The following is a 24,064-nucleotide window of genomic DNA, read 5'->3' as shown; positions in this document are numbered from 1 at the left end:
TTGTTGAAGTAGCTATAGGAAACTCCCGATTTCAGATGCCAAATCGGGCACTGCATACATACATGTACATGAGTATGAGTTCCTGAATCCTGAGAGGTGCTTCTTCAGCTCCCATCCCGATCTCGCTTGTCGCAGCCTCGCTGGCGCTCACTCCTGAGTGTGAAACACGGAAAGGGCAGGCTGAAAAAACACGGTGCTTTTTCTCCGTGGTGTGTGTGCCCTTTCTCTACGTCCATGTCCCAATCTCCCCCCACCCCAGGTCAACCGACGCTATCCAAGATCCAGTCTCCGCTCTCCCCTCTCCTCTCGCTGCATACACACACCAGCAGGGCCCCCGGCCCCGCCACCACCAACCCACCTCCTCCCTCAACTATAAACCTATAAAATATCATCATTGACCCGAGCTGATCCAAGAGGCGAGCAGTGATATTGATTTTTGGTGGGAGAAATCAAGGAAGGGGGGACTGAAATTCCAAGGAACCAACCCATTGCTTGTTCTGCTAGCAGGAGGTTGGATTTCAGAGCCAGAAGCTTGCAGCCAGGCGGGCTCAGGGGGCTCACAGCAATGGCTGGCAAGGAAATCCTTCACAAGGTGAAGGACAAGGTAACCGGAAATGGAAGAGGATGGAGACTGTTGCTTGTTTTGCCCTATGGTTTCCTTTTCCTTGCTACTAGTAATTGACTATCTCTCGTTTTAGCTGTATATAGCCAGTTTGGTTTATCATCATTGTTCCATAGGTTTCCTTTGGGGTGCAAAGATTTGTGGGGCTGAGAAGACGGATTGTTTGGACTGTACTGATAAATTTTGGAGCCGTGATGTTCCAGTTGGGGACTCACTGGATTCGGACACATGAAAATCTTGCTAACTGGGCGGCCCTCGATGGGACAACCTCTTCTCCAACCTCTTGGCGTGTGTTTAGGAGTCGGGGGTTGTACATATATCTTACATCAGTTTCACACTCTTACTACCTGAATGGCTGGATTGATGATAAAAACATTTATTGGTAATATTGGAGTCCTTTTTTTTGGTGGTGGTGGTGGTGGTGGTGGCTTGTGTGTGGGTGGGTGGTGGGGGGTTGTCAGCAACACCATCTAGATGAGCGAAATTTGCAATCTGCATGAACCTAGCTATTTTCTCTGTCAAAGAGAAGCTTATTTTAATGCATGTGATTTCAGAACTGGTGCTCTGTCAAAAAGATGTTTATGGTGTTCTATCTGAAAGAAGTTTATCTGGAATAAAAATGCAATAGAAGTGGAAGGTATAATTTTCTTGTGGTAAAGCTACAACGTCACAAACTGTCTAAATATTGGAGTTCTGGCGTATGTAATTTTAGGAGCTTGGTTAAGAGGAATTTCCCTTGTCCTGCTTATGCAATAGAGAAATGAAAGCATAGAAGAAACTAACTTTTCTCGAACTAGTTTGTATGGATTTCTTTGTGTGTCGCATTTGTTTATTCACTATTTTAATTTGGAAGACATGTGTATTAGTTTTGTAGTGGCACACCCATACTATTTAAGACATGTGCCGCTACACCTGGGATTCTGGAACAACATTTCATACGAGGTGTGCATTCATGTTAGGAGCTTTATAATGTGATCTATGGCTCAACTTTGAAGTTTCATGAAATGTCATGCACAGAAGGAACTGGTCATCATGAAGAACGCATATTCGATAGAAGTCCAGTTTTTGTAGATTATATTGTTGAGCTCTTTGATGCACAATCAGACGTGTTTTTCTTGGTTAACTGTGCTGTGTGCTTGTGTGTTTTGGACATGCTTATTTATGTGCTTCGTTGTGTTAAGACAATATGATTGATATGGGAGTATATGTTTTTCCAACAGGTGAAAGATGCGTTTAGTTCGTCAGGACCAGAAACAGGGAAAGGCAAGACAAAGTTATCAGGCAAGCGTGTCAAGCATGGTTACCATCTGGTGAAGGGAAAATCTAATCATCCAATGGAGGACTATCTAGTAGCAGAGTACCGGCAAGTTGGTGAACATGATTTGGGTTTGTTTGCGATATTCGATGGTCACCTGGGCCACACTGTTCCAGACTTTTTGCGCTCCCATCTTTTTAATAACATCTTGAGTGAGGTAATGTACTAATGTTCCCCTTCAGTTACTCATTTTTATCTTTACAGACTAATATCAGTGGCAGCTTCGTTTTGGCTTTTGCTATATACTCAAATGATGTAAGAGTGTATATGGTAGCTTCATGCTTATGACCTATGGAAAGAGGAATGATTATTATGACTTGATGTACCGTAAATATTCTCTAAGCAATTTGCAAATACTGATTTTTGGCAATAAAAGGTGAAAGGAACTTCTCATTTAGTTAAAATGTGCATATACTTGAAGTACGGCAGATCTGCAACCTACCATTTTATGCAACAACCACATTAAGAGCATGAAAGAGAATGACTTCACGTATAAATCTTGTCTAAGGTAGTAGAATGTAGTTTAAGACAACTGTGCTGATCATTTTATTGACTCTTGCCTCCTCAGCCAGAATTCTTGAGTGATCCAGAAACTGCTATCCGAAATGCATACCAACTTACGGATCAGAAAATATTGGAAAACGCAGCAGAGTTGGGAAGAGGTGGCTCCACAGCTGTTACTGCCATCTTAATAGGCACTGACAAGTCCGTGAAACTAGTAGTTGCAAATGTTGGGGATTCACGGGCAGTTATTAGCAAGAATGGTGTGGCGGAGCAGCTTTCAGTTGACCATGAACCAAACATGGAGCGACAAACGATTGAGCAAAAGGGTGGCTTTGTATCAAACCTACCGGGTAAATGATCATCTCTCGCCATTGTTTAACAACGAACTTTATGTTTGGAACAACTTTTTCATCATGACTTGAGGTTCCAAGTCAGATGTTTTCAGATCATCTCAAAACTTGTTCCTACCTGCTTGTGGGTATCACTTGTGCCAACCCGCTAATAAAAGCTCATTTCATATTACAGTCATGTGCGTATTATCTTGATATATTGAAATTTAATCTGAAACTTATTTCACTTGCAGGTGACGTGCCACGCGTTGATGGGCAGTTGGCGGTTGCAAGGGCATTTGGAGACCGGAGCTTGAAGAAGCACCTCAGCTCTGAACCATATGTGGTTGAGGAAACTATCGATGAAAATACTGATTTTTTAATTCTAGCAAGTGATGGCTTATGGAAGGTAATGCATATGAAACTCTTACAAACCATTTCTGAAGGATTTACGGTGTTACCTGATTCACAGCATGGTCTAGTCTATACCTAAGCTTAACACTTCATTCAATGTTGTATGCATGTATGCACATGACTTTGCAAGTTTGCATGTAGACGCTAGATCAAGCCGTGAAGTTTGTGTTTACCGTTTTCAATGATGATTATAATGTGAGAATGGCGCATGTGCAGGTGATGTCCAACCAGGAGGCGGTCGACGAGATCAAGGATTGCAAGGACGCACAGGCAGCTGCCAAGCACCTGACGGAGCAGGCCGTGAACCGGAAGAGCAAGGACGACATTTCTGTTATCGTCGTCAAGTTTCTGTGCTAGCACATCGTCAGGTTAAATGGCCTCCCAATTGTATGCCGTGTTAAATGATCTTAAGTCTTGTGCTTGCTGCTGTCGGACATTTGTATTTAACCCTCTTTGGTTTTGGGGACAAAACCCCACAAAGTGTCAAGGCTTGTAACATATTGTTGTTTGTTTAAGGCTCCAAATAAAGCATGGTACCACCATAGTGATTTCAGTTCGTGTTTTTTATATTCTGGTGCAGGTGAGTTCATATTTTTTATAATTTTATTATTTGTGGACTCCAGTAAAAAAAATACTTGTTGCATGGGACTTCACACCGTCTTTGATGCATATCTTTGACCACGATTTTTTTCCTGAATTATATTCTTCAAGTCCTTCAAATTATAAGATTTTGTTAGTATTTTTCAATACAATTCTACACATATAATTTACATGTTTTCAACTAAATCATTTTAAAAATATGGATGTCATAGGTTTTAAGGTTTGACTAAACCATGTTTTAATACTCCTTTTTTTGTGTTTACAGTCCGGTTTCTAAGATCCAAAACAAATATAGGGCCCGTTTACGTGTTCCGGCTTTGATCTGTTTCTTTTTTTATCTGGAACAGTGTTTTTTTTCTTGTAGATTTATCTAGATTTCTCTCAGCGAACGGGGCAATAAATGCAAGAAGTTTCTGGAGGGCTTCTACTTTTTATACGCCAGTCCACCGATTTCCACATGGTCTAATTCACCGCTACCTTCTCCACCGGTGCCGTCACTTCACTCCCATTCTCACCGCTGCCTGCAGGTCCACCATCCGTCCATCCCAAAGCTCGTAGCAGTGCCTATGAGGCCATTCCACCGTCGTGTGATGCCATAAATCCGCATAAAACTACATCTAAAATAAGATGAAGATAGTGCCCCAATGAAACCGTACGGCAGCCAAGTGCAAGTTCGCAGAGTCCAGAACCATCCGGACAAAGGGATAGGCTCGGCGTTCATTTTCCCATTTTTTAATGACAACTCGATGAATGACTAGTTCGAATGGGTTGATAGAAGCGCTCCAGTGATCTGTTTCTTTTTTTTTTTTGTTTATTCTGTTACCTTCACAGTGCCTTGTCAGACTATGCACCTGTACGGACTCTGCCTCGAAGCTACTTCCCTCCGTTTGTGTACTTGTGAGAAACTTTTTACTGTAACAAATTTGATCATCTGTTTTTTTTTTCTAAAAAAATCTTAGACACTTCAATATATATAACACTAATGAAGTATGTTCGATAAAGAATCATATATGTGAAAATTTAATTCTAAAAATCTTTTGTAGAAAAAAAGTATGTTCAAATTGCTACAGTAAAAATTTGGTGACAAATAAACAACAACGGAGGTAGTGTACTTCACCATTTTTACGGGAAATTTTTCGAATCCTATATGCATAAATAGTATTATGGGACAGAGGGAGTATTCCACCGCAACATTCTCACTCTTGACTCGTTGTCAACATCTGGTCTGGTATGGTTCTCACACCACCACCGTTGGCTCTGGTCGGCTGTGAATTTTGTTGCGGCGCCACATACTGCAGCTACAATGCATTAGCCAGGCAGCACCAATAACAAAAGAGAGATTTTTTTTAACGCAATAACAGGAGCTCTGCCTTTTAATTAGAAAGAGAACAAATAAAATTAATTAAGACAAGCTCCCCCAGCCTGCCAGAACAAAGGAGCATAGAAGGCCCAATAGTCAAAATAAGCCGAAAAGACAATGCCTTTACAAAACCGGAGCAAAAGTTCTTCTTCTCAACATAAATTCTCCCGGACTTTGGTAGCGACTTGTTGCGCCGTTTGAAGCCCATTGTTAAAAATTCTTCTATTTCGCTTTTTCCAAACGTTCCAGCAAGTGATCCGTAGCTCGCCCATGGTTCGTCACCCCACCCGTGAACCGTAGTCCGTAGGTACAGCTTCATATCCTCAGTGATCCCTCTTAACCCTTCTAGTGAGATGAGCATCCTCCTCAATCCTAACCCTCAAACCCAAAGCCTAACGACAATTCAAGTCACGGCTGCCATGATACCATGATAGTGTATTAGGGTTTACAAGGGGAGAGGATCAGATAAGTAGACGGACTGACTGTAGCTCCAATTCGTTAGTTTTTTTTTATGGTGAAAATGCTTACTCAAGTTTATTTAGTGTTCAAAGTGCATGCACGAACTGTATGATGCAATGTTGTAGGTGTATGTGGACCTGACCAGGCTGAAACTCTAGCGCGACCAGTTTTTTCCCACGGCCCGGCCCGTCAAAATCCATGTACTGTAGTTGGCAAAGGACCACGCGTCCACGCCACCGCGCCGCGCGGCTACACGGTTCGGCGGCGCTCTGGCACGGCACGTCGTAAAACCCTAGAAAAACGCTAGCCCTTGCTCGTTGCTCCCCCAAAAAGGTTTCCCCCCTCCCACTTTCCACCGCGCCGGCGAGCCGAAGCGACGCGGAGCTAAGGATGCCGCGGACCACCGTGGTGGAGAGCCCCGGCTGCCCGCCGCTCCGCGCCCTCACCACCGACGTCCTCGGTCTCGTCAAAGGTAGCCCGCGACCCTTCTCCCCTCCCCTCCGCCGCCTGCCCCCTCGTCCTCTCTTCGCGCTGCTACGTAGCACTGACTCCACCCGTTTCCCCGCCGGCTGCAGTCGTCGAGGCCCACACGAAGCCGGCGGGCGCCGCCAAGGTCGTCGAGACGTGGGGCGCGCCCGACGCCTCCCGCGCCATCGTCGCTGCCTCCCTCGCCGATCGCGCCGCCGACCCCGTGAGCATCCCTTTCCGTGGCATCCTTGCCGACTGACGCTTTATTATTAGATTCATTGATAATCAAGGCGTGCCTCTAATTTGCGTTATGTGCCGCTCTTCTGCAGGTCTTGGCTGTGGCGAGGAAGAACGGCGTGGTGAGTACCTTCTGCTCTTAGAATTGAGGCGCTCACTGCCTGCAATGTGCCCATTAGTGTGTGATTTAGGTGATTTCGTGTAGGTTGAGTTGCTGAATTCCCTGAATGGAGATGCTCTGGCTGCTGTCAAGACCGTGGGGCCAGCACCAAATGATGGTGGCGCTGAAGGTGATCCCCTCGCCACATTGCACCTTTTCACAAGACAGGCTTCGGACTCTATGTAAATTTTCATTCCATGCAATTGTTCCACCTGTTGTCATTCTAGGTTCTTAGTTCATGCTATTAGCTGGTGGCCAAGTTATATTGACCCAATTGTGCATTGCAGCATAGGAACGTTTCTTGCCTGCACGGTGCAGGGGAAAGCTTCTATGTGGTCCATCACGAAAGAAAATGCAGCTTCGGGCTCGGATGTTGGGCCATCAGCCACATGGGATGTGTGCAGTGGGGCCAATCTGCAATTTTGCTCAGTTGATCATGGCGAAAGCTATGCGATGTTTGGAGGGTGAGTTTAAAGAACCTGAAATAGGGTTTATCTGCTTTAGTTCAAAATTTGCATTTGAACTTTATTGGTTTTGTTCAGCATTTTTGCTATTTGACATGAAAATCTGTAAGCAATTTTTTTTAGTTCCAGAAATAATGGTTCCATTTGTTTTAGGAAAGGTGTAGAAGTGAACTTGTGGGATATCACATCTTGTAGTAAGATATGGTCTGCTAAATCTGTAAGCACTCATTGACCTTGTTAGTTTCTCTCTGATACTAATATAGAAGACCTTCATCCTTTATTAAATGGTTTTCTTTCTTTGTTTCATATGAAGCCCCGAGCAAATAGTCTTGGTATATTCACTCGACCTTGGTTCACTGCTGGGACCTTCTTGTGCAAGGATGATCATCGTAAAGTTGTAGCCTGCACTAATGATCATCAGGTAATGTAAAATGATGCCTGTATCTCTTGCTATGGCAAGGAAAAACTCCCAATAGATTGAACATATTTTGATCAAATAGATTATCATGTGCCTGAACTGCAAGGGCGCTAGTTTCTGCTTTTAAGTTCATGCATGTTGGTTTGAATGCATGATACAAATTTTGTATCTAATATCCCAGGCTAAGAACTTGCACAAAGCCATACTCCAAATGGAACTGACCTACAGATAGCTACATGCTTACACTTTCATCCTTGCTTTGTATAAAATGGTTAACCAGGTCTTGCATCGAGCTTCAAATGTTATGGGACTGTCGCACCTTCACAACCCACTTTGTGACTCGGGCATCTGTTAACTGACTGGGGGGTTAGACTATATTCCATCGTAGCTTATATAGACTAAAAGGCAATTTATTGCGCTTATGTCATTATAGTCTTGTAGGCAGTAGTAGCAAGGCATGTTCATGTAAAGACATTGGTATCTCCACATTTTGCTAATGCAATGATGATGATGCTGAGCATTTTTATGCGAATGGTGATACTGAGCGTTTTTATGCGAATGACGTTATAGGACGGCGATTAGACCTGTTATGTTGTATGGTGCAGAATGTTGGCCTACGAAAAGACGACATGTTCAACAGACAAGTGTCGCGGAAATGCGTATGTTGCATTGGATTTGCGGTCATACAAGAAGGGATCGAGTTCAGAACGATGATATACGTGATAGATTAGGGGTAGCACCAATTGAAGAAAAGCTTGTCCAACACCGGTTGAGATGGTTTGGACATGTCCAACGGAGACCTCCAGAGGCACCGGTGCGTAGTGGAATCCTAAGCTAGGATAGTAACGTGAAGAGAGGCAGAGGAAGACCGAAGTTGACTTGGGTAGAGGCAATAAAAGGAGACTTGAAAGGATGGAATATACCCAAAGACTTAGCCTTAGATAGGAGTGCTTGGAAAACAGCTATTCACGTGCCTGAACCTTGATTGCTTCTGCTGGTTTCAACTCTAGCCTACCCCAACTTGTTTGGGACTTAAAGGCTTTGTTGTTGTTGTTAACGTTTACCTTTTTCAGGTCCGCTTGTATGATACTGCATTGCAAAGAAGACCTGCCATCTCTGTTGATTTTAGGGAGTCACCAATCAAGGCAGTTGCTGCTGATCCGAATGGCCATGATGTCTATATTGGCACAGGAACAGGGGATCTTGCTTCCTTTGACATGAGAACAGGTATGGTGTGCTGGCATGCTGCTATATGTTATCCTCTTCTTAAACACAGAATTGAAAACTTGATCATATGATACATTCCTTAGAATGTTATGTTAGTTCTTTTTTTTTTTTGTAATGTTGGATGGTTTCAACTGGCAATGCACCTTCTGTTCCACTGTTGGCACCTTTTTTTCTCCAGCTAGACAGTAATCTGCAGCTAAGATGGTATTACAACTAAAGCAATGCTGACCTACATGTGTATTGATAGGAATACACATTGTGGGCGGGCTGAACATGGGCTATAATAATTTATATAAAATTGTTGTTTAGATGATAGTTAAGGATATAAAATAGGTTATCAGTAACACTGTAACGGAAGATAATGGTTTGATATATGTAACTTGCACAGGTTCACAGATACCCTCATGTTTGTGCTGTGGAAGTGATGATGAGCTACCATTTGACAGCTTTATTATCGCTATTAGTATTTTGATTTTTCTTTGTTACCAAAATTGCAAAATCAATATTTTCCCCTTTTTTTTTCAGGGAAATTGCTGGGATGCTATATTGGCAAATGCAGTGGAAGTATTAGATCTATTGTTAGGCATCCAGAGCTACCTTTGATAGCATCTTGTGGTGAGGCTACCTCCAGAAAGGCTTATTTATTTCTACTGGGATGCCTGTTTCACTTGACATTCCAGATAGTTTCTGTTACGAATTAAAATATCAAGTTTCAGAATTATGGATAACTTGGGAAATGTTTGTCTTTGTAGGACTGGATAGCTACTTACGTATCTGGGACACAAACACAAGACAGCTGCTATCCGCTGTAAGCTCAAGAACTTCTGAGTGCTGAGTGCTGACATAACATTCAAGCATATCTTGGAGTTAATTTTGTTTTACTTCATTGCGATCTAATTTTGGACCTCCATTTTATTTGACAAACAAAATGTAGTAACTTGGTCACTGACAGTTGATAGTATGCTTGTTTCAAACTTTTACTTCAATTTAAATGAATTATTTCTAATATATTTGAGCTATTTCCATTATTAACTAGTTGTCATGTTTTGTTCTTGTGCAGGTCTTTCTGAAGCAGCATCTTTCAACTGTGGTCCTTGATTCACATTTTTCTGTTGAAGGTTATTATCTATCCACAACAGTTATCACTGCTCACCAATTGTTTCTTGTTTGTAGTTTCAAATGCATTTTCTTAGTTTAGAAGATTAGAATAAGTTAAACAATAGGCAATGTTAACAATCACATATCCTGAATAACATGGTGGTTGAGATGGCAGCCCCTAGAACCTTTTTAGCCTGTAGACCTGAAATGGCATTACTCATAAATCCCATTGGCCTGTATCTCTTATTCTCTTCACTGTATGATGTGTAGTGATGCCTTCTCAGGGCCCCTTCAGATATCTGTATGATAGTGTGGGCAACTTTCTAGGGGCAGACCCGCTGCCGATTCTTTCCAGTTGAGCCCTAGCACGCTGCCATCCTCCAGGCTCCAGATCGTCCTCCGCTATTGTGCTGCTACCCCCTGACAAGGGCGGGCCTAGTGCAAGCGGTAGAGTCTTACCGCCTGTGACCGGAAGGTCCCGGGTTCGAGTCGCGGTCTCCTCGCATTGCACAGGCGAGGGTAAGTCTTGCCACTAACACCCTTACCCAGACCTCGCACAGAGCAGGAGCTCTCTACACTGGGTACATCTACGTGGTCCTATGCTAACACTATTATTGCCAGAGCCTGGAGAGACGAAATCCAAGCAACTGGAGTCTTCAGTGGAGGCTGAGGCTGAAGTCCGAAAAGAAAAGAAGAAAAAGAGTAAGACAACAGAGGATGAGACTGAGGCTCAAGTCCGAAAAGAAAAGAAGAAAAAGAAGAGTAAAACAATTGAAGAGGACGAAGAACAAGTTGGAGTGGTCGACCATAGCGATATTAATGGTGAAATATATGCCAGAAAAGAAAAGAAGAAAAAGAAGAGTAGAACTATTGAAGGGGACGAGGAGCAAGACAGCGACGGTGAAATGTGCAGTCCCAAGAGAAGAAAATCTGGAGAAAGAAGCAAATGCCTGAAGAAGAAGAGCAAGAGACAGCTGGTCGTCTAGAACAAGTATCATTTATCTCGTTACCTGCCGTTTACTTGATTTTGCAGAATTACACAATTTTGTGTTGTAGTTTGCTTGGAACCGTGTATCCCTTTTGAAACCCTGCAAGGGAATTTCATCGTCCATTCTTGTGTGCTACCTGAGAATCTCCTTGTGTGCTACCTCTGTTAGGAACTAAAGTTTAGGAATTGAAATTGAAGTCGGACTACCCTCAAAAGACCACGAATGCCCCTAGTATCACCTATCGACTGAACTTATCAGCTGTGGTATAACGTTTTTTCTCTCATAACAAATCAGTGAACAGTAATTTTCAGCCTAGCTATCAAGGTATGTATCTCTTATTCTCTTCACTGTATGATGTGTAGTGATGCCTTCTCAGGGCCCCTTCAGATATCTGTATGATAGTGTGGGCTACTTTCTAGGGGCAGACCCGCTGCCGATTCTTTCCAGTTGAGCCCTAGCACGCTGCCATCCTCCAGGCTCCAGATCGTCTTCCGCTATTGTGCTGCTACCCCCTGACAAGGTAGGGTCGGGGGTTCGGGCTTGGGTATGGTTCGGCGTAGGGGTGTGGCTGGCTTCACGCCTTCAATGTGTATTTCTGGAGTGGTAGCATGACCGGTGGGAACGTGCCGTCATATGAACCTGCCCTTGTTTTTTTTTATTAATTACATTCTCTGGATTGGCATGCCATGTGTATTTCACTATTTCTGGAGTCTTCTGACAATGAGGATGTTTAAGATCTAAGTGATTATTCCATTCACTATACAAGCAGTCCTGCAAAATATAAATCGCCGGAACAATCAAGATGGAACACATGTTGGGTAAAAGCCATTTGCCCATTTCCAAGGGACAGGGAGAATGGGAGATCAAAGATAATCTTTAATATGAGCTCCTTTGTGGCTTCACCAACCAACTCTATAAACAGCATCCATATGGACATTTGCTCACCTATAGACTATTATATTTAACTCTATATGACATGTGGTGGAAGATCATGGCAATCTCATCACAGCAATCATGCGGCGGAAGCCAAGCCAAAATAGTTTCGCTGTCCCCACTTGCCAACGAGGATCGTGAATCATGTGACTGCCAAACAACCAATCTGCGTGGGATAACTTGCAGTTGCAGGATGGAGCAGCTTCAGATCGCTGTCCCAGGCGTCGGCTGAGTCAGCGCCACTGGTCTCGGTTTCAGGGAGGAATTCATCGAAATCTGCCAGGGATTTCAGCTGGCTGCTCAGTGAAGCTATTGTCTTCTGGCAGTCGGCCAGTTTCCCTGCAGCCTTGGCCAGATCTGTCTCCTGTAAAAAAGTGTAGGATTTCATGAGTAACAAATCTACCAATCACCACCAGAATTTATCGAAAATAATTAGACAAGTGAATGAATGGCAGTGAAGTGCCAGTTTTGTTCTATGGAATGGAAGTTACCTTTCTGATCTGAAGATCTTTGATTGCCACAGATTTCACTAGTTGGTGGCCAAGAAGTGATCTGCAGGAGATCTGTTCTTCCATCTTCTGACATTTTACCGCAAACTCGGATGACTGTGCCCTCTCTTTATGGATCTGTTCCTCCAGCAAGCTCATCTTCCCACGTAATTCCTCGGCTTCTTTCTCTCTGAGTTCGAACCGACTAGCCAGTTCTTTCTTCTCAGTTTCAGAAGCTCCCAGTGCAGATATGTAAGCTGATGACAGGTTCTTCTGGCTCTCCAGCTTCTTCTGCAACAGGCTCATATCCTCCTTCAGGCTACTGATTTCAGCGTGCCTCGACTGAAGCTGAGACTCCAATTCCACCGTCACTGGCCTCTGTTTCTCGATCACGTCCTCGAGCATTTTAACCTTCTCATTCAGCTCAACGATCCGTGAATTTGAAGACTCCAGCTGGGATCGAAGCTCCTCCAGTTCTTGGCACCGCATTGCGAGTTCCGCAGACGACGCTTTCTCTTCCTCGACTCGCAGTTCCAAGCTACTAGCCTTCTTTTGCAGCGAAGCGATTTCCTCGCGTGCCGACTCCAGCTCGAGCTCGACGCTCTTCTTCTTTGCTTCCAGAGCATCAATGCCATGGCATTTCGTCGCCAGACGGATCGACAAGGCCTTCTCCACCTCCAGTTTCCTCTCCATCAGGGTGATCTTGTCGCTGAGCTTCTTGGCTTCGGACCGTGACGTCTCCAGCTGAGAACTCAATTCCCTCTTCTCTGCCTCCAGCGCCTCCATGTCCTGGTACTTGGCTGCGAGCTCAAGTGTCAGCGCCTTCTCAGACTCGAGCCGTTCCTCCAGGATGCGTCCCCTTGTCCAGCAAGCCCGCGATCTCGGCACGGGCGAGCTCGAGCTTGCCCTCAAGCTCTCCTCTCTTCGCCTCAGCAGCTTCCACCTCGGCCTCCATGGCGTGTTTCTCGCCATTGGCAAGGTTCAGCTGCCGCTGTAGCTCGGCTGATTTCTCCTCTGCCACCGTTACCCGGTGGCGGCTAGTCCTCCGCTCTCGCTGAGCCTCGTGCAGGGCCTTCTCCCTCTCGGCCTTCTCGGCTGCCAGCTTCCTGACCTTCTCCTCGAGCTTCGCCAGCTGCCCGCTCGCGTCCTCGACGGCGTCGCCTTTCGACGAGCCGTTCGCGGAGGCGAGCTTCTCCATCTCGAGGAAGTCGTCCATGACGCCGATGTCCGCGGTCGCGAGGCTCCCGGTCCTGGTGCTCGCGCCGCTCTTGTCGTTCCTGAACTGGTCGAGCTCGGTGATCAGGGCCGAGGCCCATGAGTCGGAGCAGTCGGACTGGCAGTCCGTGACCGACTCGGCGCCGGCCGAGCTCGGAGAACGCCTGAGCTCGACGTTCACGGAGGGCCTCCGTGCCGCGGCCTGCAGCCTCCTGCACTCAGCTTGGAGCTTGGCCACCTTCTTGATGCCTTCCAGCTGCTGCTTGCTCGCCGTCTCGGCAGCCCGCCGGTTGAGCTCCTTCTCGATCGTCCTGAGCTCCAGCTCCTCCGTCTTGGCGAGCAGCTGCACCTTCAGCGCCGAGTTCTCCCTTTCTACGGCGGCGAGCCTGGAACCGGTGTCGCTGTCGGTGGCGGCCACCGAGCTCTCGGACTTGGCCTCCAGCCTCGCCGTGAGCTCGACGATGCGCAGCTCGAGGTCGGCCTTGTGGGACTCCCACTGCCGCGCTTGCTGTGCTAGCGCGTCCTGCACCGTCTGGTCCTGATCGTCCTTGGCGCGCCGGAGCTGCAGGACGCATTCCTTGAGGGCGCCGTCCAGGTGGACGATCCGGTCCTCCAGTGAGGAGTTCTTGGCCGTTGCAGCGTTCAGCTGCGCCTTCAATGACGCGATCTCGTTCTCGGCCTTCTCCCATCCTAGTACAAAGGAATCACAGTTAAGATTTGTCTGAACTTTTATGTTCAGAAACTGCAAATCCCTGATTCACTGTTATATCAAAGGGGCCGTACCTAGAACAGCCTCCTCTGCAACTATGGAATGCTGCTTCACGAGATCATCCTTCGCAAGGATATCCAGAACTACAGATGATAGCCTCTCACTCAATACCTTCACCTTGACATTGTTATCGTCCTCCAATTCCTTCGATGTGATCTCCGGCGACTGAGTCGAATTTGGAGAGCTCTTGGCAGTATCCTGATCAAGAAACCAAAACCGTCAAATATCCTGCACATTTTTTTTTGAAATAATAAATATCCTGCACATTAACTTGCTTATTTTGCAGCAACCAGTAGAGAAAAGAAGGCGACCCATCTCAAACTTCGGTCACTACTATGAATTTGTCTTCATAAGATTTGAAATACTATTACACAACAGTGAGATGGTTGAAAGATTTGAAGTTTCAGTAAATGCAATTGGGATCGTCCACCGGAAGCACTAGAAATTTTTGCCAGAATATATTGCTGTCAGGGCACAAACACCGTCACATCGACAGCCTGTTCGGTTGGCTGGTTCGTATCGTTGCTGGTTCGTGAAGAAGTACTGCTGGTTAGTTTGTGTGAGAGAAAAATACTGTTCCGACTAAAAGTTTACGATCGTTTACGACGCGCCACGGCCAAATGAAGAGGCTGCGAAATGCACGGCATGGTACTTTCGCGGGGCCATGTTGGCCTGCTACTGTACAGGCTAAAGGCTGTCATTCACAGCTTTCAGCACAAGCACAACTCCATAAATCCCAATTACTCTGGGAATAACTTCTAAAAAAAACACGACGGGAGAACAGCCCCACCCGGTTTTCATTAAGGCCTTGTTTAGTTCCTTCTTTCAAAGTTTAGTTCCTATCATTTCGTATGTGTTGGACACATGTAGTATTAAATAAAGACTAAAAAATAATTAATTGCATAAATTGCGACTACTTTGCGAGATAAAATTTTTAAGCCTAATCAATCCATGATTTGACAATGTAATGCTCCATTAAAGCTACAATAAACATATGCTAATGACGAATTAATTAAGCTTCATAAATTCGTCTCGTGAATTCCTGAGAGCTTCTATAATTTATTTTATTATTACTGTCCGAACACTCCTATATAACACCCATAAACTTTAGCTCTTGATTTAAACACCGCCTAAGAGGAAAGCAATAACTTTTAAACAGCAGGACTCGCAGTACCATATTACCATTGGAGACTGCAGAGAGAGAAGGCCAGCTCCGGTCAAAGATGAGGAGCAATGGCGCCAGGTACTTGGTCATGCACCGCCCAGCACAGGACCAGAGCTGGAAGAGCGAGAGAGGGGCATCTTGATTGCTCTGTGCCAGCACGCAGCAGCAACAGGATGAGCCACTTGGGTTTGTGTACCACGGGCATGTAGCAGTGCAGCTGCAGCACATGGAAGAATCGGACGAACGGCCAACCAAGATGTTGTCAGAGGAAAAGCGAGTCCCAACCAACACCCACATCCTCAATTCCTCATTGTCCATGGGCAGGCAGGGCAGGCAATGGCCAGGCCAGGTAGGGCTTGCCCTGCCGAGCCTACCTTGGCATGGATATGGAAACCAAACCAACAGGCAGCACTGATGGTCTCGTCCGCTACCCCCACAACCCTTATCAGTGGCTTAATGGATGATGGAATTCTCACATAATCATGAACAGAGCCACAGAGGGATCTGGTCAGCATTGTAGCTTTGCTGCCCACCACAGCAATGCATGCTGGAGGGACGGATGAGAAACTGAATCTTGCTGGCCCTAAATGCCATGTGGGCATGTAGATGATGAGTACGGTCGGTGTGCCTTTGCCCAAATGATTGATTTGCTGTTAGGAGGTCTACGGCTAACGCCGTATTTCGCGCAGCGATCCTGTTTTTGGCAGGCAAGAAGTTAAGCCTATATATATATATAATTGCTGAGACATCTGAAGGTATACAGTACAGGGGTCCCTATACTGCCACAGCATCCGAATTTAGGGCCTGGAACAGCAAGGAATTTGTCCCGTCAGTCGGAAATCCCAGTCTAGCGCTACTGCAGCCTTGATTTTTGGAGACTTTTTGTCCCGTTCGTTTGGCTTATAAACCGTACTTTTTCAGCCAACGAGCAATATTTTTCTCTCACAGTAAATCAGCCAAGAGTACTTTCAGCCATGGTTTATCAGCCAAGCGAACAGGGCTACATGTGTGTTGCAACTTGGTGAATGGTGACAATAGATTAGCAGGGCTACAGAGGCCCAGCAGATCTGGCACTGGATGAAATGAAACCTCACATGCACTGCACATGCTGCATGACCTGTTAACTGAAGGACTGCAGTAGCAGGACTGGGAAAGTCAAATGAACGCCCTGCACTGCAATGCAATGCTTGCTTGTGGTTCACTCCTACACTGGGGATTATTATTCTTCAATGCCAAGACTGCTACTGTTGTCTGATTTACACCTCTCTCCTCCCTGAACTGAATTCGTCAGTATCTGACTAGACGCGCCAGACACACGGAGAAATGATTTTCACAACGCTTGTAGAAATGCAGAGTTCAGAGCATGGCTAGATGGATGATGAACGTTTCTGCATAGCTCTTTTTTTTTTTGACACATCAGTTGTGTGAGGCTTAGGGTGAGAAGAAGGGCGAGGAGAAAAACTGTGCACCTGTTCATCAGTGATCCTCTCGGATGCAGAGGACGCCGAGGTCTCGGTCTCCGCGGGGCTCTTGTCTGTCGACTTGCGCCGCCACAGCCAACTCCGACGGTCCATCCCCGGAGGAGGCGCCTACGCGGCCCAATGCCGATCCTTGCGTGACCTCTCTACTTTCCTCCCTGCCAGCGCCGGAAGAGTTGAAGTTGACGATCTTCACTGAAACCAAAAGAGACAAGGTTGAGTCACACATATCCAACAGTTAGTATCCCATCCCACGAGATTCGAAGCAGGACCTTCAAGAACACAAACTAATCTAAATAAAAAAAGAACACAAACTAATCCAATGCTTATCGAGTTATCGGCTCGGGGAAAAGAAGAAGAAAACGCCTTTAACAATTTTATCTCAAAACTTAAACGCCCCAATTCAATCGCACACCAACCCTCATGTTCATGTGTGTGCGCCCCAATCGCACAAACCGTACCCGTCGATCGGAACCGAGAGAAGAAGCAGAATTACTTCACTTGGGGTCCTCAAGAAAGAAAGCAGAAATCACCAAGAAACCACACGGCGGAGTCGGATACAGAGCAAATCGCCGAGAAAAGAAGAGCGAACAGAGCAGAGTCCGCGAGAAGAGAAACCAAAGAGAGCGCGGAGTAGGATTAGTCCTCCATGAAACGGGAAGGAAAGCTCTCCTCACCTTCACCTCAACCCCACGACCCGCGGCGGGGACGACGGAGGCAGCCAAAAGAACCACGCGGAAGGCGATGATGGATGGCCCGCGCCCGCCCAACAAGACCCGGGAACCAGGCGGCCGCCCAGCAAGACCCGCGCCTTCTGTCCCGTCCGTCACCGCCTCCCGGCTCCTCCTCCTCCTCCTCCTCGGCGCGGCACAACCCCAACCCCTATGCAAGGGGCCATGCCCATGTCTCCACTGCGGTTGCTCCCGTCCCGACCAGAGAATCCTTACACCGCACACGGGCCCTTTTAAAACCGTCAGTCAGCTCGGACAGACAGGCAGACAGACAGGGGAGCGACAGAGGGTGGAAGCCGTGGGCGTTTCAGAATCAGGAATGGAGGCTTCGTGGTCGCCGCGACGCCGACGTAGCACACGGCGCCGGCCCGTATGTGTGTGTGTGTGTGTGTGTGTGTGCGCAGACGAGACGAGTGTGCTGAGTTTGCATTTGCACGGTGACCATAACGTTTGGTTTCTTCTTCTTTCTCGATATATATTTCTGGGAAGAAAAAAAATAAAATAATATATAGGAGACGTCCGATATGGCGTGCAGACCAGACGTGTTACTCTGCATAAGTATCTTCGGAATATTTTAGAGAAACAATATCCAGGAGAGGCTTTTTGATGCATTCTGTACCTACATCGACAGGATGGGCACATGATACTTTCATGGTGGAGTTATTGGTTTTTTCTTTGTATCATTTAAGTCCATGGAGAAAAAATCAAAGGTTCAAGAGTGTTCATGTCCCCCCCACCCACCACACACACACACAATTATTTAACTGCCCCAGTTTTAATGCTGCAAAAGATGCCATGGAGGACCCAATAGGGTTACTAGCTCCTGCACCGGCTATAGTGCTCCATGAAATTTTCGGCAAAACTTTTTTTTTAAAAAAAACTGTCAAATTATTCTGAAATTGTAATGTTCCAAGGCTAAAACTAAAACAAGGGCTATCCGTCAAAACTGTAAAAAAAAATGCCCGCAACAGATCCAAGTAGGAGTTTCTTGTCTTATCTTGAGCACCGGCATGGTCACCGTGTTTCCTGAGTTGTCAAACATCCAGTAATTCCGCTCCTTCCAAATCTGTTCGCTTGAACTTATCAGCCTGGCTTATCAGGTATGGTATAGTGTTTATCTCTCATAACAAATCAGCGAATAATACTTTTCAGTCTGGCTTTTCAGCGAAGCAAATAGGGCATCAGCACGGCTCAGCGAAGGCCTTGCAGGTGCTCTTACTAATCCTCTTCCTACTTGATGAAAACGGATCGGATACGGACGGATATCACCGATATTACATTTGTTTTAATATTTATGTCCGGATTCGGATTCGAATACGGATAGTGTCAACTATGTCAGATAGGATACGATTGGATATCGACATCATGAATATGCGATTTGAGTATTCGGATATGGATACGGTATCGGATGTTGAATATCTGGACTCGGATACGGACAGCTCTCAACCTCTCTAAACGGATTCGGTTTCGAATACGATCGGAAAATATCCGTACCGTTTTCATCCCTGCTTGCTATCCACCAATCCAAGGTCGGGATGTGTGTGACCTTGGAGGCGGACCGTAAATTCTATAGTAAAGTTTCCTATATGTCTCTTTGGCACAGAGGATTAAACCCTATGAAGGTCCTTTTGGTTATTATTAGATGTATGAAACCATAGGAATTTTGAAGGAAAACTAGCATGAGGTTAGGTCTTCTAGAAACTTTACTTTGTGTCTGTCCTATCTTAGAATTCTGTATTTTTCCTATATGGCATCCAAAGGCCAAACAATGGAAACTTTCCTGCATTTTGAATTGATCAGGATTGCAAATTACATGCAAATCTAATCACGAGCCTTTTCGACTCCTGCTTTTGAGGATCCCACGTCCAGACCCTAGGATTTGGTAGGTGATCGACTTTTCCATTTGTACCGTGAAACCGAGAATAAACATGCATGTTGCTAGCTACAACAAATGCCATATGAGTACATACGTGAAAAATCGTCAGGAAGGATGGCTACGCCGACGATGGGTAAGTGTAGCCGGCTGTAAAGCGAGGGCGACACGCCGTCTTGCATTGCACAGCAGTACGTGGCTGAGGCAAATATTCGCAAACAGGTGATCTCCCGCTGTCTTCTACAAGCAAAGAAGGTGATTAGTGACTTAGTGTCAGACGTGTAGTCACAACCAATCTACGCACGGGCAGCGACATGGCCTCGTTCGCTTCGCTGAAAAAGTCAAAATACAGTTCCTACTAAAAAAGACGGATTATAAGAGAAGCGAACAAGTTCGTAAATTTATTCGCAACAGGACACCCAATACTAATAAATACAAAAAAAAAAGAGAGATACTTGTGCGAAATTAGTGTGACCAATACTATACATGACAGAGAAAACCGACGAGTGCTGACGTCGGAGTCGTCAGGTTGGCATGCATCTTGTGGTGGGGGCTATGAGAGCGCCCTGCAAGAGGAGAAATTTAGGTCCTGTTTGTTCCAAATAAGTCACCTACTTATAAGTTAAAAAGTAAAAAAGTGATTTATTTTGCCAAACACCACCAACTTATAAGTCACCCCTGCTTATAAGTTTTAAGTTGGTTCACCCCTGCTTAAAACTTATAAGTCACCCTTTTTCGCGTGGGGCCCACACCTTTAATGAACTTATAAGTCATCTACAACCAAACATGCATGACTTATAAGTCACTGGTTTTCAGTCACCTGACTTAATAAGTCACCTGACTTATGGAAACCAAACAGGGCCTAAAATTTTGGGATTGTGGAGGGGAGAGATCAGAGATGATGTCAAAAAGTGTAAGGTCACAATCCAACGTGTCGTTTTCCTCATCTTTTCTTTTGTAATAAGTAAGGAGACAATCAGAGATGTACATTACTGGTTTAAATCGACCCATGTTTATTAATTTCTAATCTTCCTTCTAATCATCCTAGCTAGCTAATCCATGACAAATAAGTCTTGACGTGAATTAGCTGCCAACCATCGATTAGCCTCTTCAGCATTTTTTAGGTTTCGTGTGAGGTACTGAAATTACCTTATATATATGCGGTTATGATGTGTCTCTCACTATCAATTTGCGATGTTAGATTGAACACAATAGTTTCTTTCAGCCATCTTGTTATTTACTACTCTCCATCTTGGAATGATAAACCTATTTTGTGTAGTAGAAAGTCAAATCTTATAAACTTTGGCTAATAATTACTCAAATTATACTCAAGCTTAGGACATAAAAATTGTATCAATAGATTTGTATTCAAAGTGTATCTAAGATGATATATATTGATTCTTGAGCAAAAAATAATATATTGCAGGAGAAATTAAGAGTCAAAATATATTTTGTGATTATTGTCTAATTAAAATGAGCCTGTCTACTGTACACACGCGTGTTTTAACATAAGCCAACACATGGTTGTTGGCTGTATGAAAAATACACAGATTTCAACATAGGAAAAACCATGTGTTTTTGGACTAGTTAGCACATGGTTGTTAGATGCCTAAGAAACACACGAATTGAAACACTGAAAAAAACATGTGTTTTAAGAGAATGCAACACACAAATTCCATCAGGCAAACAAGGCCCACAACTGTTGTTCAGTCCAATAAAGACATGCCGAGAGGCCTACTAACTACGAAGACAGAGAGGCCTAGTTCAGCCCAGAGCCTAATAACTAAGAAGACAGAGATGAGATCAGATCTCTTCATGGGGAAGCCTCTTCGTGGAGATCAGATCTCTTCGTGGGGGCATAGGGGGAAGCCTCTGCCCTCCGTGGAGATCAGATCTCTTCGTGGGGGCAAGCAAAGCACTGCTCTGCGTTGAGATGAGATCAGATCAGAGCAGGGGAAAGGAGAAAACAACCAGCAGATCAAAGATGAAGATCTCCTCTGCGTGGGGGCAAGCAGACCAGAGGAAAGGGACAACCAACCAACAGATTGAAGGGGAACCACTAACCTCAACAGCCAAGGTAAGCACACCGACTTCCTCGTAAAGATGTAATCCAAGATTGCTAGTATTTGCTGCAACCAAATTCAGAAATCAGAAATACAAATTCGCAAATTAAGGAACTCAGGAACCAAATTCAGGAATCAGAAATCATAAATAAATTTATATTCTCTATCTGACCCTTGTCTTGAAGGCAAGATGCTAGCTATAGGTTGACTTACACCTTAGGAACAGAAAACAAGTATGAAAAGCAACATCAACATAGAATGGAGAGTGATTACCTCTTAGTGAATAGAGAGGCATGAAATCTTTAGCCATGCCATCTGCTTCATAACTGAAAGACAATAAGTACCATCTGGATCAGGTTCATTTTTTTAGATGAAGACATGGGTTTATATATGCAAAACCCCAAATCACAGGTGCCTGATATATTACCCTGATCCTGTTATCCTATGTTCACACTAATCAGAAGACTAATGTACCTAATGCATCTGACATTTGACGATAAGGCAAGAAGAGAGATTATCTTCCTGTCACATCAATTACTTCATCTACATATTACTTCATCTAGATATGTTAGGTTGAAGGATGAAAGGAAGCCAAACAAAATAGGTTTCCTCGTCGCTAAAGCAACATTTTTAGATTCCAGCAAAAGCTACAAACCTCACGAGGTCGTAGAGAAACACTTCCCTTATGGCTGTAAAGGCTATGGTCCAACAAATCCATAAGTGCCTCACCAGCAAATCCATAAGTGCCTCAGCAAATCTATAGTATGATAGACAAAATACTAAAATGTGTTGCCACAAATCATAAATAATTCAGGCCCCATGAATTCAATATATGTTGCACCTACAAAAGAAGAGCCCCCACAACCAAGCACACCATACCTGGAAGAGAATCCCAAATGAGCTTGTACCCACGACATGTTCTACCATGTAACTGATGATCAACATTTAAGCTCGGAACAAGAACAACACATGAGCTACTGAAGACAAGATGAGGCTACCAAAAGTAAGCTGGCTACCATATAACTGAACCACGTTAGAGCAATATTATTTCTCATCAGGACTACATATTGCACATGTTGGGCACCATAATTGCTGAAAATGAAGTATGCAATTTACTACTTATAAATGTGCAATAAAGAAATGGATACTAAACGTAGCCTTCTTGTACACTATATGCAACACATAGTTAAAATATATGAGAGCTCCTACTATTCTACAATATATGTACAGAATCAAGACCTAATATATAGCTGACACAATCACAACAAACATAATTATTCTCCAGTACACAAGGCTGCTGCAAACATTTCTCAGGCAAGGCGGCTAAGTGGACAAATATCATCAGAAAATAGCATGCGCCACATTGCATTCCCAATTTACCCCCCCCCCCCCCGCCGGGTCACCACATGCACACTGTTATTTCTTGTTAACACTAGCTGAAGTTTATTTTGCTCACCAGCGATGCGCTCTTCACATTCCTTCAATAGACGAGTAAACCTTAGTACATAGACAAAAATGTAGCAGATGGAATTATGGGAGTGTTCATGTATAACTTTTATTGAAAAAAGAAGAGTGCCACTAACCATTTCCGGTAGTAGGCTTTATGCATCGTAGGATCAAGTTTAATTGCTTTGTTAGCATCCGCCACAACTTCTGCAAGTTTAGTTAGTAATTCCTTTAGTGCTATACATTTATTGTGTTCAAAAACAAATATGCAAGCCAATGATGGTAGCATGAATAACACTACAAACTATGCTTCCTATTTATAGCTGATTCTAACTACTTACAATAGCCCTACTGTGTGTTAGATGCATGGAATATGTAATGATGACAAACCTTCTAACTGGCAAAATATGAAATCTGGATGTTTTAACAGAACATGAATCTAGAAAGAAGAACAAGGCTGCAGGAAATGTCAGAGGCGCAATATCAGATTCACAATTATGAGGATATGATTCGCCAAGAAGAAAGCAACAATGATGTAAAATTACCTCTAATTCAAAACAGTTGACACAAACAATAAATAAATGAGAACTAATGGCTTCTTCATTTTCTTGCAGGTTTCAATTGCTTCACTTATGCAACTAATACAAGCACCAGTCAAGTTTGATCAACTACTTGAGGTAAGAAACACAATTCAATGATGCAATGAAAAACTATGTAAGTACTCACCTGCTTGCTTTTTTTATGAAGCAGAATAATATGTATGTCACAACAAGTAGATGTGATGATTATCCAACATCAGTGAAATCACAAGAAGCAATTAAGGAAGTGCAGTCAGCTCCTTACCAAATATTTACAGGCACAAATTATTCCAGTGACCTTTCAAATACCTACAGATACAAAAAGGTGAGCAAAATCATTGCTTAGAATCAAAAAATGCCAACATAAGAAGGTTGTTTTTCGACTAGAATATATTTCAATGCAGGGAGGCTACACTGAACTTATGATGGAACAGATCAGGAACTCTCAGGAAGATGATCAAACTGACTGGAATACGCAGGTAAAATTTTATAATACCAGTACACAAAAATTACAATTCAGACATATGTAAATTACACACATATGTGTAATGTAATTTTAGCATAACAGTACTTTAATTTCAAGGCTTCATTATAAACTGTGCAGCAACAAGACTAGTTGTGTTATATTATAAATGATAACCATTCTCATTATCAAACAAAT

General features: G+C 44.3%; 3 protein-coding genes across 3 annotated transcripts; 2 read left to right on the top strand and 1 right to left on the bottom strand.

Moving 5' to 3' along the window:
• Positions 1–222: 222 nt before the first annotated feature.
• Positions 223–3,735, top strand: LOC136552406 (probable protein phosphatase 2C 62). The gene is made up of 5 exons (XM_066543966.1): positions 223–604; positions 1,843–2,094; positions 2,506–2,791; positions 3,025–3,179; positions 3,401–3,735. The coding sequence occupies exons 1-5, from the start codon at positions 566–568 to the stop codon at positions 3,539–3,541; spliced, it is 873 nt and encodes a 290-aa protein (XP_066400063.1). The 5' UTR covers positions 223–565; the 3' UTR covers positions 3,542–3,735.
• A 1,947-nt stretch (positions 3,736–5,682) lies between these two features.
• Positions 5,683–10,822, top strand: LOC136552405 (uncharacterized). Its single transcript, XM_066543965.1, has 12 exons — positions 5,683–6,075; positions 6,179–6,294; positions 6,401–6,430; positions 6,514–6,650; positions 6,756–6,932; positions 7,086–7,149; positions 7,246–7,353; positions 8,424–8,577; positions 9,103–9,192; positions 9,330–9,385; positions 9,638–9,695; positions 10,297–10,822. Exons 1-12 carry the CDS (start codon positions 5,994–5,996, stop codon positions 10,659–10,661), a joined length of 1,437 nt encoding a protein of 478 aa, XP_066400062.1. The 5' UTR covers positions 5,683–5,993; the 3' UTR covers positions 10,662–10,822.
• A 556-nt stretch (positions 10,823–11,378) lies between these two features.
• LOC136552404 (filament-like plant protein 3) lies at positions 11,379–17,858 on the bottom strand. Its single transcript, XM_066543964.1, is given in 6 exon segments — positions 11,379–11,961; positions 12,089–12,943; positions 12,945–13,990; positions 14,084–14,267; positions 16,704–16,907; positions 17,390–17,858. Coding segments are annotated over 5 exon segments (2,412 nt in total). The 5' UTR covers positions 16,809–16,907; positions 17,390–17,858; the 3' UTR covers positions 11,379–11,739.
• Between the last annotated feature and the right edge of the window lie 6,206 nt (positions 17,859–24,064).

This window comes from Miscanthus floridulus, chromosome 4 (assembly GCF_019320115.1).
Source record: "Miscanthus floridulus cultivar M001 chromosome 4, ASM1932011v1, whole genome shotgun sequence".
NCBI classification, from domain to species: domain Eukaryota; kingdom Viridiplantae; phylum Streptophyta; class Magnoliopsida; order Poales; family Poaceae; genus Miscanthus; species Miscanthus floridulus.
This window is presented reverse-complemented; position numbering and strand designations above follow the sequence as displayed.

Excerpts from the sequence above, each read along its gene's own strand:
- LOC136552405 (XM_066543965.1), top strand. The coding sequence starts at position 5,994 with ATGCCGCGGACCACCGTGGTGGAGAGCCCCGGCTGCCCGCCGCTCCGC. Across the intron at positions 6,431-6,513 it reads TGGCGAGGAAGAACGGCGTG|GTTGAGTTGCTGAATTCCCT; the intron begins GTGAGTACCTTC and ends GATTTCGTGTAG. Across the intron at positions 6,933-7,085 it reads AGCTATGCGATGTTTGGAGG|GAAAGGTGTAGAAGTGAACT; the intron begins GTGAGTTTAAAG and ends CATTTGTTTTAG.
- LOC136552406 (XM_066543966.1), top strand. The coding sequence starts at position 566 with ATGGCTGGCAAGGAAATCCTTCACAAGGTGAAGGACAAG. Across the intron at positions 605-1,842 it reads TTCACAAGGTGAAGGACAAG|GTGAAAGATGCGTTTAGTTC; the intron begins GTAACCGGAAAT and ends TTTTTCCAACAG. Across the intron at positions 2,095-2,505 it reads TTAATAACATCTTGAGTGAG|CCAGAATTCTTGAGTGATCC; the intron begins GTAATGTACTAA and ends TTGCCTCCTCAG.